This window comes from Lissotriton helveticus, chromosome 3_1 (assembly GCF_964261635.1).
Source record: "Lissotriton helveticus chromosome 3_1, aLisHel1.1, whole genome shotgun sequence".
Lineage (NCBI taxonomy): Eukaryota > Metazoa > Chordata > Amphibia > Caudata > Salamandridae > Lissotriton > Lissotriton helveticus.
The window spans coordinates 2,025,199,152-2,025,218,478 of record NC_136061.1 but is presented as its reverse complement, the minus strand read 5'-3'; the positions used below and the strand labels follow the sequence as shown (position 1 = coordinate 2,025,218,478).

At 43.6% G+C, this 19,327-nt stretch overlaps 1 protein-coding gene across 1 annotated transcript in view; it reads left to right on the top strand.

The window, feature by feature from the left end:
* The window catches only part of ST8SIA2 (ST8 alpha-N-acetyl-neuraminide alpha-2,8-sialyltransferase 2), a 395,574-nt gene that overhangs the window by 252,742 nt on the left and 123,505 nt on the right, over nt 1-19,327 (top strand). The window contains exon 5 of the mRNA XM_078684093.1: nt 18,280-18,573. Within this exon, the coding sequence (XP_078540219.1) occupies nt 18,280-18,573 (294 nt within the window). The remainder of the gene's footprint in view (nt 1-18,279; nt 18,574-19,327) is intronic.

Here is a 19,327-nt window from a genome sequence, read left to right as displayed (position 1 = left end):
CATCAGTACATTTTGAATAAACCATGACATGACAAAATAATTATTGACAAAACCAAAAGTTGCACAGCCTATGACAGATGTATTAGCTTTCTGATGCTCGTTTGTGGTTAGCATGGCTAGTGTGGTTAGTGTCATATAGGCAAAATTTATATATTGTAAAATATTCTGGGAGTCAGGGCCTAATTCCGACTTTGGCGGTCTGGAAGCAGGTCGCCACGCTAGCGCGCTGCTCCCAGGCTTGCATTTTTTTACACATCTTAACTGCTTTGGATAAATACTGGATTGTTTGGTTGATTGTATTCAGATTACTTGATTAAATAGACGTTCATTGCTTTCTAGGAATTATCCCCTGAAAGTCCCGAAATGCATAGGGTTGTGCAAATAACGATGTCGAAAAGTGACATAATGAAGAATATAAGTCATATAGTGTGATGAAATTGCCACTATACAATTGACTAATAAATATCAATACATGAAGATTGGATCAATTATCCTTGACTATATTGTTTTGATATGTACCTACATGCTCTGAACTAGCTCACACAGCGATAACCACTCCTACAGTGTGCAAGGTGGGGACTTTTCTCCCTTCCAGGAACGACGCATTGTGGCTTGATATTCACACCTTTGATCAGTAGCTGATACCCACTTGCACCCAACAAATTTTTCACAAGGATACTTATTGTTCAACTTCTGTACACCTTTAGGAGTGTGATTGTCTTTGTTTTGGTTCAGTGGATGCATTTTAGTGTCAGGTGTGGTGTGGTGATAACCGCAGTGGTGCTATTGCCTTGTCTTAGGTCTCTCCACCTGAGGGTGTAATGCAGGGAAAGGAGTAAGAGATGTATAGCATATGAGAGGGAGCTATTACCATAGCCCTCTCAATTCCACCGCCTTCCCAAGCTGCAATTACCCTCTTTTAATGAAAGAGATCAGCCGGTACACCCGGCAGATTTACTGTTATATTCTGTTTGGTTTTACATCAGACTGCTCCTTTCCTTTGTGTGAATGACTCAGACCATTAACCTGCCTGCAATATTCATCTGGTCACTTTATAATAGACTTCTCCAAAGGTGTTTGCCGTTGGCAGAATGAAGGAGTGAGCGCTAGGGATTGTGATGAATAATTAAGACTAATGGTGTAAGGAAGTGTTTGAAATATTTCTTTTTGAGGTGAGCTTCGGGAAGTCTGCTGCTCGGCTGCTTGATCCTTCAGAAGCCTAGCCTTCGGTGGTCTCACCTGGAGAGCTGTAATCCCGATGCTCCGACAGCGCAGAAGTTCCACTGCCCGTGAACAGAAATTAAAGCTCAGACGAGGAGGGATACATACTGCTGGTTTCAGAAGACATTGGGCACGCTTCCAATCAGTATTTTTCCTGCAAAATCACATTTTCCACAGTACACCATTTTAGGGGCGAAATCAAGCCAGCACCTGTCGCATCTTCTCGCGCGTGACATTAAGCTGGGTTAGAATAGACTCCCTGTGAACACGAGCAAAATGACCCTGCACCAGCTGCTGCCGCACAAAACCCAGCGCATGCCACGCGGCGCCTGCCGTTTTAAAAGTGGCGGGAATTTAGGATTACAGGAATGGGACTGGAATGCCGGCATGGTATTTGCACCACATGTTAGACGGCTGCCAATACCATTTCTGCAGGAAGCTTCTATTCACAATCTCTTGTATGCACCTAAGCATAACTCCACTTGGTTCCCTTAAACTGGCATTTTTTTACCTACCTACCATTCGGAGCACTTTACACAAAAATCTTGAGCCCCTCACTAGTTTGACTGGCGATTGTAGGAGCAGAAGGCCTGCTATGAGAAAGGGATTAATACGCCTTCTCCTCTCCCTCTGCTTGCAGTCAAAGAACTGGGTACCCAGCTGTGCTCACTGTCAAGGGAGGGGGCGCGAGCCTGTCACCACCAGCTGCTGTTTTCATACTGATAGCGTTAGACATTAGTAGGTGCAAGAAAATTAGTCAAGGTCACATTTTCTTTAATATACTTAAAGTTTGCTAATAGCCATGTGCAGCAAAGTAAAAACACCAATGCAGCAGCATTTATTCTTATTTGGAATCCAGTGAATGACATGAATATTCGCTCCTTTGATTTTCAGTTACTCCGACTACAGGGCTCTGCAGGCCACTAACATTTGGTGCATCAATATCTGATTAAAAGCAAACCTCAGGACAGAGCAGTGCTGGAACTTGGAAATATTTACTTCTTGAACCTATAAATGTGGGAATAAAGTGTGGCAGAGAAAGGGGGTGGAGCTACAAGGGGTGGAGTAAGCACAACAGAGTCTGACAGTCAACATATACATTTATTTAAAGTAAAATCTGGAAATCAGTTGGCAGCAAGGACAGACCTGACAGTAAATCCGGTCTAGTTCGCTTAATTTGTCACAAAGGCGGTATTTAAAATATCTTATAGAGGTAAAAAACCTGCTGCAGAGGTCTTTGTGGGCCCAGCAATTTTGATGGGATAATAATGGTGGTAAGATAACTCTGGTGGTTAATAAAGTTCTGGGAGAGTTCTGTGTTTTGTCCAGTCACACTTTTAACTCATAATGTAGCATAGAGGGTTAATGTGCCTGCTGCATAATACATGCAACATGCAGATCACAGATTTGTATTTTATGTTGATAGGTAAAGGGCTACTTCTTTTCACACTGAGACCAATTTGTTACTCTTGATGCATAGTTTGCAATGCTAGAGTGATCTATTTACTGGCTTCAAGAAAGTGCATGCAAACTACAAGTCATGGGTTCAGATCCTTATTGTTTTTTTCTCAATCTATTGTTATTCTAAGATTGCAATGAAGGGTTCCTTTAAGAAGTATAAAGTCTTGTTAGTACAGACAGCCCCAATGACGATGTTACATTTATATCGTGACTTTTTGTTTCTCCAGACTATTCATTCTTAATATATAATGTTTACTAGTATGGGTGATGTGTTACTCTTACACGCCATAACCCTCATTGTCTTATGTTGTATTTCCTGTACATTGATTTACACACTGGTATGATTTTTATGTATCTCAGTACATGCCTTAAAACGCTCTGACACCTTGCACGGGGATGAGAGCGTTATAAAATAAATACATTTATAAAAATTAATAGGTGCCATTTTAAAAACATTATTTGTGTAACTATTCATACAAACAGATACATCTATCTTGTATGTTTACAGTGCTAGCACATCACTTACATAGGGTGTTGTATAAAGTCAATAACCTGCCTCCAAGTCATAGTTTCTTTAAAGTAATTGTGGAATGATAAGCTCTGTGCCTTTGTTTCCTTCCACAACATTTGCATCTAGATGTTAGGCTCCAGGTGGCTCCGAGCCATGATGATACTTGAACATAAGAAGGGCTGATGGCTTTTTAAATCAGGCCTTTATTTTGGGCCCAACAGGAAGTGAAAATAACAACTCCCCCTTGTGCTGCCTGCTGATACCTTTCACGAACAGAAAACAGACAATGTGCGGAGGTGCTGATTTATGTCCTGTGTCGGAGAATGACACCAGGACAAATTCAGCATATTTCCCTTGTAGGACAAATCCCAGATCCAGACCAAAAAAAGCTGCCAGAAATTGGATCCAGCAGTATTCCCCTACTTTCCAGCATTGGGAGAGAGATAGATGACAGTGCAAGAGATAATTAATCAAAGGTTTGCTGTATGAGCTGGTAATCAAATACATTTATACGCATGCAATGGTGCAGGGTGAGCAAAGCACATCTTGGGAAGTGGGCCCTGCATTAACAAGGAAGCATTTTTTGTGTTAGTCTATCGCACACATACAGTTTAGGTTCGAAAGAGGGGTAATCAGGGCTTTAAGAGGGATGAAAAAAATGGGGGTCTCTCAAAGGGATGTGGGCAGTGTAATTAAGGGTGTGGCTTTTCCTGTCATTGCATCCTGATATATAATACAACAAGTAATATCATACCTACAACAAGTTAGGACTATTGTCTTTGTCAATGGATGATAGTTGCATAAGATAAATAAGCAGCAACTATGGCTTGTTGAACATAGTATTGAAAAAGCTTCAATTTAAAGCCCTGGTGACACCACGACAATGTTGCTGCGCCCGAGTTTCAAAAAGAAAAGGGAAATCCAGAGAAAAAATGGCTCTCTTTAAAGGATTTTCCTTCCCTTACAACGCTCACATGGCATGATGTCATGCCGTAACCTCTCCACTAGTGAGAAGTGAGCAGTGTGAGCACGAGCACTTCAGATGTGCCTGCTGTCACTGCAGACCGGAAAATAACGGACCGCCTGTGGCAGGGCTCAATACAGAGCCCAATGGAGACCCTTGAAAAAACTGCTGATGAGACTTAGTGTCCTGGGGGTAATCATGTACAATATTCAGGTAAAGCCATGCCTTTCTAGTTTCTTGGTGAGTCTCAATGTCACTAGCAAGTTGCTTCACCAGAGTTGCTGACTATTTAGTCCTCCTGAAGATTCAGTTCCGTATATTGCAATCTCTAGAGCCTTCTCACCCCATCCAAAAGGCTGCTAAGTCCTGGTTCAGTTTGTCCTGCAGCAAGACAACATTTTATTCCGGAAAGCCTACCCGGGCATTGGCGATAATAATCTTACATCTTTTCGTTATATTTTCTTTAATCGTTTTGTCCTTCACTATGGGTATTCTCTTGTTGATTTTACTTTATCTCCAGATAAACTTCGAAAGGTCCCTCGGAACAAGGAAGCTAAAAAGCATTCTTCAACTGCACTGTCCAATTGAGACAATAGTTGTTCAAAAGTTTATCTGTGGTTGGTATATGCAGCAAACATATTTGTCCACACAGACCCACTTTCCATTTTTTATTTCGATATTCTGGCTATCTCATTTATGGCTCAAGGAGTAAGTATGAATGGATATGTTTCGCCCTCTTTCGAGGCACACCTTGGGTTAGATTATTCTGGGTCACTCAACGGATCAGTGGTGTCACTCCAAAGGATAGGAGTCTGACATCTCATATCTTCGTTACTTCTCTTTGATATGTGTCTGTATGATGATGCTGGTGAAATATTTGAAGATTTTCTTTTTTTACGTTAGACTTGGTGTTTAACATGGAGTTGTACTTAACTTAAAAATATCAGACGCATTTTTAGTTTTTAGACCTCCATATAAGCTCTTGAAAGTATACCTGTGAATGCTACTGTTACGGCGTGCTAAGGAAAACTCTCAGTCAATCACCAACTCCAACCTCTGAGATACAGCAAAATGTTGCCATTGGACCATTTTGACAGCTTTAGAGGGCTACCCCTGCCTCCTACATGTCTCCCTCACTCAATTTGTTTTTTAAATGTTCTCCTCGAGAGGCTATTCAGATCTCGATCTGAATATGGTGAGTGAGCTGTGATTCGTTTACAGTTCTTATTTGTTTGGAGATAACTGAATCCTTCTGGGGAGATACCTTTGGCATCCTTATCTTTTAATTTTTTAATTTTTCTGAACAGAAATTAAGGCATATTTTTCGTCTGCTTATTTAGCGTGTCCCGATGGTGACCTGCCACACTCTGATGAGGTTATCCGTGTACCCAGCAATCAAGGTCTGCCCATCAGCAGACCATGCCAGCGAGGAGCATTGAGGTGGTTGATCTCTGCTACTGTTGCTTATCACTTCCTGCTTCAGTTCATCCACAATAATCTACCCCTCTACATATCAAATCTTGAAACTGTCTCTGAGGGTTTAGATCAACTTGCCCCTCCCAAAATTAACACACTAAAAAATATCCCCTCCAAATCATGGTTTACCTCTGACCTCAACAATGAAAGACGCTCACTAAGACTCGCGGAAAGAACATGGAGACATCATCCTTCCCCCTCCCATCTAGCCCTCCTTAGAATCTCTAGATCTACCTATTAAAAACACATTTTCTCTGAAAAGGCATCTTTCTTCCGCTCGCAACTCACCCATGAAAAGAACCGACCCAGAGAACTGTTCAACATTGTTAGAAACCAAACCTCCCCGGCCCCCCTCAACTTGTTGGCCTCCACTAACAAATGTGAAGAAATTGCATCCTATTTCAGCGAAAAAATTGCCAAAATTGATCAATCCTTCCAGATAACTCAGCCCCCTCCCACCCCCAATGTTCTCTTGATGTTACCCCAGCACCACACTCCCCCTATGTTCCCCCCCACTCTGTCCCTTTACCTTCCCTCATCTACCCTGCCTGAATCCTGCCTCATTAAACTTCTACTTAAAAACAATGCCTCCTGGCATAATTTCAATCCCGTGTCAGAACTTGAAGTCTCTAACATCTTATCCAAATTAAAACTGTCCTCTCACACAGAAGACCCACTTCCATCTTCCCTTGCCCATGATCTAAAGCATGTCATCGTCCCTTACTGGACCAATATCATTAACTCTTCCCTTTCGACGGGGTGCGTCCCTGTTTCCCTCCAACTCGGACAAATCACACCCATCCCTAAAAACCCCAAAGCCGATCCTAATGACACGAAGAACCTCTGCCCCATCTCCAACCTCCCCCTTCTCTCCATAATCCCTTTGAAAATGTGCCCTTCTTCAATTAGATAAACACATTGACAGTTTCGAACTGCTAGACCAGTGTTTCCCAGGGGGTCCTCAGGCAGCAGTTTTAAAAGCACTGCAAATGTTCCAAGTATAATTAGAAGTTTTAGAGCAACAATAAAAGTGTCAAGATAACACCAGTGATTAATGATCCTGCTGGAGAGAGAGGAGTTTTGTTCAGTGGCAGATTGACTTATTTAATGTAGCACAGAGGGTTAAAATGACTTGCAAAGAAAGTGTGCCTGCATTTTTTTGTAACTGTATTTGATCTGCATAGGTCAATGGGTTACTGCTTTTGTCACAGAGATTCTTTAGTTACTGTGCATCAAAAATATGTTTGCAAACTGCATGGTACAAGATAGTAACTTAAGTTTCTTCTCAGTCTTTCATTATCCTGATGCTGCTAAAAAGATTTATTTGAATGGAAATAAAGTTTCATTGTTAAAGTCAATACTAAACACTGTGTTATGCCTACCAATATGAATGACATGTGAATCCTACAACTAGTAGCCACCTATGCTTTATGTAATTACATGTATGACTCATTGCCTCTATGGGGAAGATTTACAAGGAAAGTGACTCAGTGAGTGCTGCAAGCCATTTGGCTGCGCCGCACCCAGTCACTTTCAAAGCACAGGGATGCAACATATTTACCATAGTATGTTGCATCTCAGTGCTCTCTCTGCGCTGGTGCACAAACTGCTGCCATGCGCCGGCACAGGCACCCTTGTACCATGGTGCAAGGATGCCTGCGTTGTGGGGAGATTGTTTATGTTCAGGTAGGATTCACTTTCTGCACATATACAATCACTAGAGGGGATTACATTATCCTAAACAACGAGGAGAAATGAATAAATATCTTCTTGTTGCACCTCCCTACGCCTCCCTTGGGGAGGTGTAGCATTCGGACGGATTTCCAGATTCATGATTTCTCGTAAATCTGGAAATCTGTCTGGTTGCTTGGGAACACTCACAGCAAATCCCATGAAATGCACCTTTCATACAAAGTGCTGTGTGCAAAGGGGCCATATTTATAAGAACAGGAAAAGTCACGCAGGGTGGCTTTTCCTGTCCTTATAAATATGGGGCACTAAAATGTGCTGCCGGAGCGTCACTTTTTGTGATGCACCGGTTGCGCAAGGGTCTTGTAAATCTGCCCTATATGTGTGTGTGTTGTAAAGTGCTCTGACATCCTACAATGGTATGAGAGATGCTATAAAACAAATGAAATCCATGTGACAGAGGGACTATGGAGAGATGAGAGGCACTGTTGGAGTGTGATAAAAAGGGAATCATTGAAGAACCCAAACAAAGGTTATCGTATCCTGGTGCATAGTAATGTCATCATTTACTATTCTTTAAAAGCTAATACAATTCAATATATAATGATAAATGTGTTGTAGAATGCACTATTGTTTCCTAAATTGTCTTTGGGGGGAGAGCCTCCCAAAGTCCCCTTTGTAGTGGTTCGACTCACTCACTGCACTTGGTGTGCATCCTGTGGGGAGTGGTCTGAAAACATTTGCCAGGGCTGCTTTGGGTTTCCAGTCTGGCCCTGACATGAGCAGGAGCCTCATAGTGTGAAATAAAACCAACCATTTAAAAGTTAGTCATGGAGATGCAGCACCAACCTTCCCAATAAAGTTTTAAGTTTTTTGCATATTCTTTCAATATAAACTACTAAAATCCTTAGTAATTCGACTATGTGTCTTGTGTTTATTTTTTTCGAATTACTGTTTTAATGTTTGAAATTTAAATCATACAGATTGCTAGGGAGTCCCGGCTTCCAGTGCTGCCTCAATGGGGGTCCTCAGGAGCCAAAACTTTGGGACCACTGTACTAGACCCTCTACAATCCGGTTTCCGCAAAGGCTGCAGAACAGAAACTGCATTGCTTAATATAGTGGATGATATCCGCCTCGCCCTGGATAAGGGGGAGGCCTGCCTACTCATTCTTCTCGATTACACTGCTGCATTTGATACAGTTAACTACTCAACCTTCCTTAATGCACTCCATGATCGTTTCAGCTTAAATGGCACTGTCCTTAACTGGTTCACCTCCTACTTCCAACACAGAACCCAACAAATTAAAATTCAAAACTACATCTGTTGCCCCGACACCTGTGTCCCTCAGTTTCCCTCAAGAATCTATCCTCTCTCCCACTCTCTTCAACCTCTTTATGGAACCCCTTACCCTCATACTCAAATAAGTCAGAATTAACTACCACATGTATGCTGATGACACCCAACTGTACTATAAAATTAAATCCCACCCCGATGTCTTACTCCTCAACACTGCCCTAATCAAGATCCAATCTTTGTTCTACTCCTATCACCTCAAATTCAATCCAAACAAAACTGAAATCATTCTTTTCACTCCTAAAAACAATCCTCTCCCCATTACGGTTTGGATCACTGACCTTAATGCCCTAAACTGCTCTCTCTCCCTCGCTGAATCAGTAAAATCTCTTGACATCCCCATCAACAATAAGCTAACGCTTAATTCCCATATAAACAATTTGGCAAAGGGAGCACTCTTCACACTCCGTAACCTCAAAAAAATCAAACCTTTTATTCCAGCTGAAGATTTCAAATCGGTTGTCCAATCTTTAGCCCTCTCGCAAATTGACAACGGAAATGCTTTAATTTCCAGAACTCCCAAAATTCACCTTGCCCCCCTCCAATCTGTTCTCAACCTAGCGGCTAGGCTGGCAACGGACTGTACACGCTTCAACCACAGCTCGTCTGCCCTCATAGCCCTTAAATGTCTTCCTATGGAAGGACAATCCTCCTACAAAATTGCCTGCATTATGCACAAAACACTTTACCAAAAGACTCCGCATACCTCTCAAACAAACTCAACGTTGCACCCGCCTGCTGAGAAGCACCAACTCTCTTCTCTTCATCTCCCCTCTTCTGAAAAAAACAAGGCTCACAATCCCGATGCTTCTCTGGAAAAGGCCCCCAGCATTTGGAATACCCTATTTAAAAATCTACTAGAAAACCCCTCCTATCTCAATTGAAAAAAAGACCTTAAAATACACCTGCTCAACGAATTCTGGGGTTCATAATCCCTCTCTTACTGCACTTGCTACACTCTCCCTTCTCCCAAATACACTCTCCCTCTCCCCTACATCCCCCTCCCACCCCCCATATACACCCGGCTCCATCCTCTCCACAACCCAACAACCCACATCCCACCTAACTCACGCACCCTACCTGCCAGCTTGAGTCTGATAAATGAACCTACCATATGTTTACAGAAGTATAATTTGTTACGACATCCTTTCATGATATTTCTTCTTAAACTGCCCTTTCTTTCTCTCTCTCTCCAATGACTCTAAAGCACCCATTATGCTATTTTTGCGTACCATGCTTGATTGCAACTTTTGATACAATTGTTCTGTATTCTTCTGAACATCATCCTAACAATGTTAAGCGCTCTGATACCCCTGAGTGGAGCCAGCGCTATATAAAACTTCAAATACAAAAATAAATACATCACTAGGTTGTATTGAGAAATAGGAACATAAGATAAAAATTAAATAAGGGGCAAACAAATTGTAAGCAAGGTTAGAGGTGTACCTTTAATTGTCAAGGAAAAGATGAAAGCTGATTTGGATAAATTGCGAGATAATGGCATCATAAGAGGTGGAAGGTACTCAATGGTTGGCTCCAGTATTTATGGTGAAGAAGGCTAATGGTGAAGTTCGCCTTTGTGTGGATTTGCACGAGCTAAATAAGAACATCATGGAGGACCACTATCCCCTTCCGAACATTAATGATTTGCTTGTCATGTTGAAAGGGGCGTGGTGTTTTACAACTGTGGATCTCACATTGGCATACCACCAAGTTAGACTTCACCATGAGTCTCAGGACCTAACAATGTTTGTTACTCCGTTCAGCACTTTTAAATTTGTACGCATGCTGTTCGAACTGATATCTGCCACTGCTGTTTCAGCATGTAATGGAGAAAATGTTAAAAGGTTAATCTGGTATTATGATTTATCAGTATGATGTCCTTATTTATGGTGGAGATACCACTGTACACAACCAAAGGGTATGCGAAGTATAAAAGAGATTCAAAGAAAATGGGGTTATGTTAAAAGCCAGTAAGTGTAAATTCAATTTGGAGCAACTAGATTATCTTATTTAATTATTTATTTATTTATTTATTTATTTTAATGTTTTATAGAGCGCGAACCAGACCCTTGAAGGTATCAGAGCGCTGATTGAGGGGTGGTATACAAAGGGCATAGGAGGGGAAGATATCAAAGGGAAACAAGGGTTATGTACAAAATAGTAGGCAAAACAGGCAGTAACAAGTTCCGGATAGACTTGGGATAAAAACAGGTAGAGTTACTATAAAAGAGAGTGAGTAGACTCAGCTCCCGGGTTGGAAGCCCAGAGGCCGGGAAGTATCATCCGGGAAAGTCAAGGATAAAGCTGTCATGGAGGGTGGTACAAGGACGTAGAGGAGATTGTAATGCGGTCATTATGGAATTTGCCCATAAGGGAAATTTTGGTCTCCATTTTGAAGCATGCAAAAAATGACAGTCTTCTGATGGTAGGCGGGAGAGAGTTCCATATTCTTGGAGCGGCCCCAGAGAAGGCCCGATTGTAGGTTTTCTTTTTCTGGAAACGAGCTGGTTGGAGCAGGAGGTCTGTGGCAGACCGGGAGTTTCTGGCTCCTCCGGATATCACGAGTTTCTGGGCAAGGAAGGCAGTGGAGTTAGAGTATAGAGCTTTGTGAGTAATGCAGACCATCTTAAGTTGGATTCTGGCCTCGCGAAGGAGCCAATTCAGGGCTTTCAAGTGGGGAGAGATGTGGTCGAATTTCCTTGAACCGGTTAAGAGTCTGGCGGCGGCATTGAGGCAGGGTTTCAGTGGGGCCAGAGAGTTTTTAGGTAGACCTGCAAGAGTAGAACAACCGTATTCTAGTCTAGAGATGACTAGTGCCTGGGTTGCCATTTTTAGATCGGGAGGGTCGAGGAAGTGTTTCAAGTTTCTTAGGTAACTCAGGTGAAATCTGGCAGCTTTAGCCATCGAGTTGATGTGGCCACGCATGTTCAAGCTGCCGTCAAGAGTTATTCCCAGGGATTTAGCAGAGTCCACATTGGTAGGAGAGCAGTTTAGCGCTGTGATGGCCTTGATCCATTCTTGGATGTCTGGATTGGTTTTGGATGGGGAGATGAGGAGAAACTCAGTTTTTTTTTTTTGCGTTAAGTTTGAGCTGGTTAGAGGTGAGCCAGTGGACAGTCAGCTTCAAGGCCTCATTCAGGGAGAGAATGTCCTTAGGAGAAGAGATTTTTATGTAGATCTGTGTGTTGTCAGCATACATGTGTTAGGCAATATTGGCAGTGCGTAGCACCTCTGCGAGTGGTTCCAGGTAAAGATTGAAAAGAGTAGGGGACAGGGTTGAGCCTTGAGGGACTCCCACTGTGATCGGGGAGGGGGCGGATAGGTTGCCAGTAATTAGGATTCTCTGTGAGTGATTCTGGAGGAAGGACCTAAACCATTCAAAAACGGTGCCATCCAAACCCATCCTGAGTTTGAGGTGTTCAAGAAGTGTTTCATGGTTGACTGTATCAAAGGCCGAAGATAGATCTAGGAGGATAAGGAGACAGGTATTGCCTTGATCCAGGGCTTGAAGAGCATCATCCACGATGTGGAGGAGGGTGGTTTCGGTGCCTTGTCCAGGTCTGAATCCGGATTGGGAGTCGTCCAGTAAGTGGAAGTTAGTGATGTGTAGGCTCAGTTGCTGTTGCACACATATTTCAAGAACTTTGGCTAGGAGTGGGATGTTGGAAATAAGTCTATAGTTGTCAAGGGAGGAAGGATCCAGCGTAGGTTTTTTTTAAAATAGGGGCGACTTGGACAGCTTTGAGAGAGTTGTAGGAGGCATAGATTATGGCAGTCCAAGAGGGGATGATAGCCTGAGAGGCGGTAACTAGGCAGTTAGAGGGGAGAGGATCATTGAAGTGATTGTTCGGGTTGAGGGAGGAAAGAATTTTAGAGACGGAGTGGTCGTCATAGACTTTGAAGCTGGACCAATGGGCATGGTTTTTGGGTGATGTCTGGGAGGGCAACGGGGGGAGAGCCAACGGAGTTAGGGAGAGAGTTGCACTTTCGAGTTCAATTCCTAAGGCAGAGATTTTGTTGCAGAAGTAGGAGGAAAAATCTTCACAAGATATTAGCGATTTAGGGGTTTCTTTAGAGGTTTTTGCTAGTATGTTGGATTGGTGTTTGACCAAGTCGAATAACTTGCAAGGTCGATTTTTGGCGTTATCTAGTTCTGTTCTGAATTCTTTTTTCGAGTTGAGGATTTTCCTATTGTAGGCATTTCTGGCCTGTCGGAGAAGTTTTAGGTGGGCTGCCGACGGGTGTTGTTTCCAGTTACGTTCTGTCTGCCACATGACTCTCCTCTCCTTGTTGAGGGATTCATTGAACCAAGGATTCCGGTCTTTGGTCTGGGTTCTTTTAAGTTTTAGCGGTGCAAGGTCATCGAGAATGTTGGATATGGTAGAGGAGTAATGTTCAGTGAGGCTGAGGACAGAGGTGAGATGAGGGGGGAGGTCAGTCTCACAGCGCGCAGCCAACTTTCAGTGAACTAGGTTTTTGGAGTCTCTAACTCATCGTTTGGGGATTATGGGTTGAGGTGTCCATGTCTTGTGGGTGCCGGGCAGAAGGAAGGAAATAGCGTGGTGATCGGACCAGTCACAAGGGACGATAGAGATAAGTTTGACTGCTGAGTCCTTGGCGATGATCCAGTCTAGAGTGGTGCCTTTTGTGTGAGTAGGGAGTGTGCAGACTTGAGTAAGGGCTTGGTTGGCCAGGAAGTCTCTGATGGCATTGACCTGTGGGTCTTTGGGGTCGTTCCAGTGGAAGTTGAAGTCACCAAGGAAAATGTCATTAGAGTTAGGGGAAGCCTTGGTTGTGATGATTTATATAAGATGGTCAGTGAAGGTGTCATTTTTGCCTGGAGGGTGGTAAAAGATATGAAGTCTGCACATTTGGGTGCTGTTGTTGCAAATGGAGAGAGCAAGGTATTCAAAGGAGTTTGTGGGATCACCCAGAAGTTCTGTAACAAGGAGGGAAGAGCGATAAATGCAGGCAATGCCACCTCCTTTTTTTTTTAGATTGCCTGTCTAGTCTTACGATGTTGTAATTGGGTGGGGCTAAGAGGTCTAGGCAGGGCGATGAGGATTCGGTGAGCCAAGATTCAGTCAAGATCGCTAGGTCCGAATTATGGCTCAGGATGAGATCAGCGACATCTGAGGCATGCTTTACTGCAGAACGGCAGTTAATTAGGAGCCCGGATAGATGGGGGTCAGAGTGTGTGTCGGGGGTAGGGGCAGAGATGGGTACTATCGCTAGGTTGCTATTGACTACTCCTCTGAAGCGGATAGTAGAGGGTCTGTTGGGGTTGGCTGCAACTGTGCAGATAGGGTGTTCGTCATTCAAGTCTAAGGGGCAAGGGGTTGTCAGGGCAGATTCGTAGCTAGATAGGAGGGCTGCAACTTTGTCCTCAGTGAGGTCTAGAGGGCTAGTCATGATAGGGGAAGGATTGTAGGAAAGGAGGAGGGCCACAACTTTGTCCTCCTATAGGTGGCATGGCTGCTTGCGGGGGCGCAGGTGTCTCAGGGATAGGGGTAATGGGTGAAGGAGGGGCTCGGAGTAAGGGGGGAGGATAGAGCTCTGCGAGAGCTTGAGATTCGAGCAAGAGAGTTCAGTGAGGTGCATGAGTTTCTTTAGATCCAGGATGGCATTGTGGATGCTCAGGGTAAGTTCGGTGGCTCTGCGCTGGAGAGTATCAACATCCCTATACGAGGGAAGCACATGTGGGCAGGTTGCCAATGAGATGGGAGTGATTCTGATGGGGAGAGCTGGTAGCCTAGTGGTATGATTAGGACGACCAGTGTTGTGAGCCCTAGCAGGAGTTTCAAAAATCAGATGGGGGGGAAGATTTTGCGGGCAGGAGGTTGTGGGTTTAGTAACGTTTCTGTTGGCATGTGCCGGTTGCATGGTAATGGGGCTAAGGCTGCTAGGGACATGAGCTGTAAGGGGCTTTGAGTAGCCAAAGGAGAGGTGGGAGCCAAATGAGAGGTGGGAGCTAGCAGGCCTGAGATCAGTGTTATAGGCACACAGTTGTTAGTATGCGCTGGTGGCGTGGTATTAGGGCTAGGTCGACCCATGTCGTGATCTCCAGCATGGGAGGTTAGAGAAAGGCTAGGCACCCTTGGCGGATTGGGCGAGGGGTGTTGCGGGGGGCGTGGGCAGAGGAGGGTCGTGCACTTATTTTTTAAGACAGGTGAAGAATTTAGTGAGGTCTCTGGGAGGAGCTTGTATAAGGATGATGCTGTTTTTGTAGAGGGTGATGGTGAGGTCGGCATGCAGGTTTGCGGATGGAATGATCGTGAGTTTGCTGCCATGTGGAATGTTTCTGGCTTCAAGTATCTTAAGGAGGTTCGAGTAGGCTTTACACCAAAGGGACGTTTTTCTGGAGTAGAAGATGAGGTCATTGATGACTGTGCCCTTGTCTGCGCTAAAACATAGGTCGGAGACCAGGGTCTCAGGGTGCCTTTTTAGGATTGAGTGTTTGAAGGATTTCTTGGCGGTTTTGGAGAGCTTAGGAGGATAGTCAACGGTGTAGTAATTGTCGCACGTGGGGGTCAGGCGGGGCCCTGCCATGATAGATAGAGAGGGGAGAACTTCCGCCCAGTAGGTCAGTTAAGGGTGGTGAGATATAGGGGTAGCGACCACAATACGTCTGTCCTATGCGATAGGTCAATCGGGGGATGTGTTAAGAGGATGAGTTATGTCTCAAATGGGCCGCAGAAATATAGAAGCAAATCGGAGTTAAATCAGAATAAAAATCAGAATAGAATTAGGCCATCCAATGATCAATGGATATTCACCCCGTTTGTATTAGCAGGTCCTCTAGTGAAGAGGTCCAGGATCCAGTGCCCCATAAGGAGAGCGGAAGTTTAGGATTATACAAATAAAGTAGGTAGTGCTATTTTCAATGCCTTTGTGGATTAAATAAAAGTGGGTTTAAGACAGGCGCATGTTATGTTGTAAAAAGATGAGAAATAAGCCATTCCAAGATGGCTGCTAGCTTAGCCAGCGATAGTATGGCTCCGGTGAGTAGTCCAATTACTCTTTCCATGAATCATATCTTCCGAGTGTAGTCCTATGTCACTGTACATAGAGTTAGGTTGTGGTGTTCCTCTCAAGGGAGTAGTCCTATAGCTCTTTCCATAGTAATACCTCTCTGGGTGAAGTCCTATGTCGCTGTTCAGCGATGTAGGTGGAGTCCTAGTCCTTGTCTCTTGGTAGTTGGTTAGGGGTAGGTAGTCCTTTATCTATTTGATTATGTGTGTCAGCCATTTTGGGAATGTTGTGCAGAATTCAAGCAGGGACACAGGTAGGAGGCTTTGCGCTGCGCACCAGCAGACAATAGTGTCAGCTACACAAGCACCGGGCAAAAACACCGGAGATGGGTATGGGGGTCCTCCAGGACATGGCTGGCAAAGCAGGGGGCAGCGACCAAAAACTTCAGGCTTCTTCTCAAAAAAGGCATTCCTTTTGTTTGGAATGATGAATGTGAATTGGAATTTTGCAAAAAAAAAGGAAATGCTTAAAAGATCTTCCAGTCTTCAAAGTTTTGAGCCGGGACAAGAGCCTATTGTTATGTCCGATGCCAGTTCAAAAGGTCCTGGGGCAGTCTTATTACAGAAACATGTTGGTGTGGAAAGGATCATCTTGTTTATCTCCAAGGGCCTTAGAAGGGAAGAACTGATTTTTTCAGTCATAGAGAAAAAGGCCCTGGCTGTTACTTGCGCTGCACAAAAACTAAGGAAGTTTGTGTGGGGGAGCAAGTTTATAGTGAAAACGGATCATAAACCTCTCAAAGAAATCTTTGGAAGGAAAGGCTTGGATGCGGTCTCTGCCAGGATCAGGCACTGGGTAATTGGCCTACAAGAGTTTCACTTTAATGTTGAATATGTTCCAGGCGCAAAGAATCGGGTGGCCGATTGTTGTTCCCGTTTAGTCTACTTAGGTGATGCAAGTGAGGATATTGATGATGAAGATGAGAACTTGGATGTGTGCGTGATTAGTGAAGGCATAATTAGAGAGGATGAGTGGTTGGCAGAAGTCAATAAAGATTCTGTCCGTCAAACTGTGGCAGGAAAAATAGGGACTGGATGCTCCAACTCAGACAAGAATAATGAAGTATTACAAACCTTTTGGAGAGTTAAGGAGGAATTGTCCTTGTGTTTAGGGGTACTAGACTTATTCCCCCCTTGTCCCTGAGGGAGGCTTTGATTTATCTTGCCCCTGAGAGTCATCCAGGGATCTCAAAGACAAAAGAGAGGTTAAGACTTTTGTATTGATGGCCAGGGATGGATATTCCGGTGGAGCGTGTGGTACAAGAATGTGTAAAGTGTTGCAATGCTGACAAAACCTTCAAATGTAGAGTGCAACCCATAATCATAAGAGACATTCTGTAGGAACCCTGGAAAGAGATTTCCTTCGATATTTTAGGTCCCATTCATTATGCAAGTACTGACAAGTATCTTTTGGTATATTCCTGGACATATTTTCAGATGGCCAGAAATTGCCATTACCAACTCCATTGAGTCTTCTCTCGTGAGATGGAAGAATTTTTGAAGAAAAGAGGTATTAAGGAGACCAACCAATGTGCCATTTCAAATAATCTATGTTGGAAAAGTGAATTACTTGGTAAAGTGAAGACTTATGGGTTTACCTCCCATTCGAGCACAGGTTTCTTCCCGTTTTAATTATTCAAGAGAAGAAAAGCCAATATTCTTGTGTGTCCCTCCTGGGTTAATGACTTAACTAAGAATTACTTAGCTGTTAATACAAAAGAAGAGTCGAAGAAGGTGAAAGAGCACAAGTTAGCCTCTAGGAGTAAAGACTTGTTTGACACATGTCAAGTTAACAAGACAACTTTTATTCAGGTTGGTGATCTGATCAAAATTAAGAACCCTCGGATGGTGTCCTTAGTTCGTGTTCCAATTTTTCATCTCCAATGAAAGTCATCAAAGTTTTTAAAAATGCTTTGAAAACTGAAGATTACGGTATTTGGAATCTGGGTTGAGTGGTTAAAGTTGTTAAGAGAGATGATGATGATAAGAATATTGAAAATGTTCCTTGTGAAGAAGATTTGGGTTGTGACAATACTGAAGTAAGGAAATCCTTTGGGGTTTCTAGGAGATCGTCCTACCTGAAGGAGCTTGTTTAATCCTTTTATAACACATTTTTTCTTTTTTTCATTTAATTTCCCCTTTCGTTTAACTCCTTTCTTTCCTCCCTTGGGTTTCTTTTGTTTCTGTTGTTGGGAAGGGAGAGAGGTGTGTAGTATCCTATAGCTATCACTGATGTGCATTGTGAATCAGTGTTAGCCTATCTAGAATGTTGTGACTGCATCCTGGTTGTTCTGAGTGATGGAATGTTTATACTTGAAGCTTGACAGTTATTCAGAGCCTGTACTTGTCATGGTGGTGGCTGAAATGCTGAGGCTGGAGTGTTGTGGTTCCTACTTAATAAAGTATCCTGGTTTTTAATCTATCTGTTGCCTCCTACTTCATTTCACCCTGTTCTCCAGTTTGTTTTAAAAGTTATTTCCTGCTCATTCTAGCCTCACCTGCTGCTAACCAAAAGGCAAGTAAACGATGTGTACAGTAGAAACTAAACATCAATATTTTCCCTTTAGGTGTAATCTGGCTCCTGTTGAGGAGTATGCTAGTGACGTTGGGCTGAAGACAGATCTGGTGACAATGAATCCCTCTGTGGTGCAGCGGGCCTTTGAGGACCTCATCAACGAGACCTGGAGGGAGAAATTTTTGCAGCGTCTTCAGGGTTTAAATGGCAGCATTCTGTGGATCCCGGCATTCATGGCCAAGGGTGGAGAAGAGCGGGTAGAGTGGGTGAATGACCTCATAATCAAACACCACATCAACGTACATACTGCATATCCATCACTAAGATTACTTCATGCTGTCCGTGGGTAAGACAGAAGATCTTTAGATTTTAGATTGATATCTTTAAAAGTATTAACCAATTAATGCACTTGATGATAAACAATTAACTTTATTTGTATATGCATAGTATCTCAAGGTGACAATGAACTAGCAAGGAATGTGTGAGAAGTGGGAGATGACTGGGTGGCTAGTAATGTTATGTGAGGTAAAAGTGTTTTGGTTCAGCGGCGACACACTTCTTCGCCAATGCGACGGCAACTGATGTGGAGGCGACACGCTTCTCCTTGTTTCATCATGATTCCATCTCCCAGCGAAACGCAGTTCTCTCAGAGGGCCCAAACAACAGTAGGCACCTCTCTGCAGGTAGAATTCCCAGCAAGGGAATTCAGGGGTGCTGGTGGTGAAGTCTTGTATCCATGAGACTTCAGGCAGGAGGCAAGCACACTTCAAGCCCTTGGAGATTCTTCCTCAAGATTATGAAACGTTCACAAAAGTCCTTTTCACCTTTCCTTGGCAATAAAGTAACCACTGCAGGTCAACCACAGAAATAGCAAAACAGCACAGGGGCAGTCTCCTCCTTCAGCTTCGTCGGTTCTTCTCCTTGGCAAAGGTTTGTCTTGATTCCCAGAAGTGATCTAAAGTTCAGGGGTTTCAGCTCTCATATATATACACCAAACGTTGTTGTTCTCTATGTGTGAGGGGTCCTGGACCCAGTCCAAACCAGTTTGGGGTGCACTCTGCCAGTGCACAACTTCTTCCTTTGTCAGTGTGGGCTAGGGT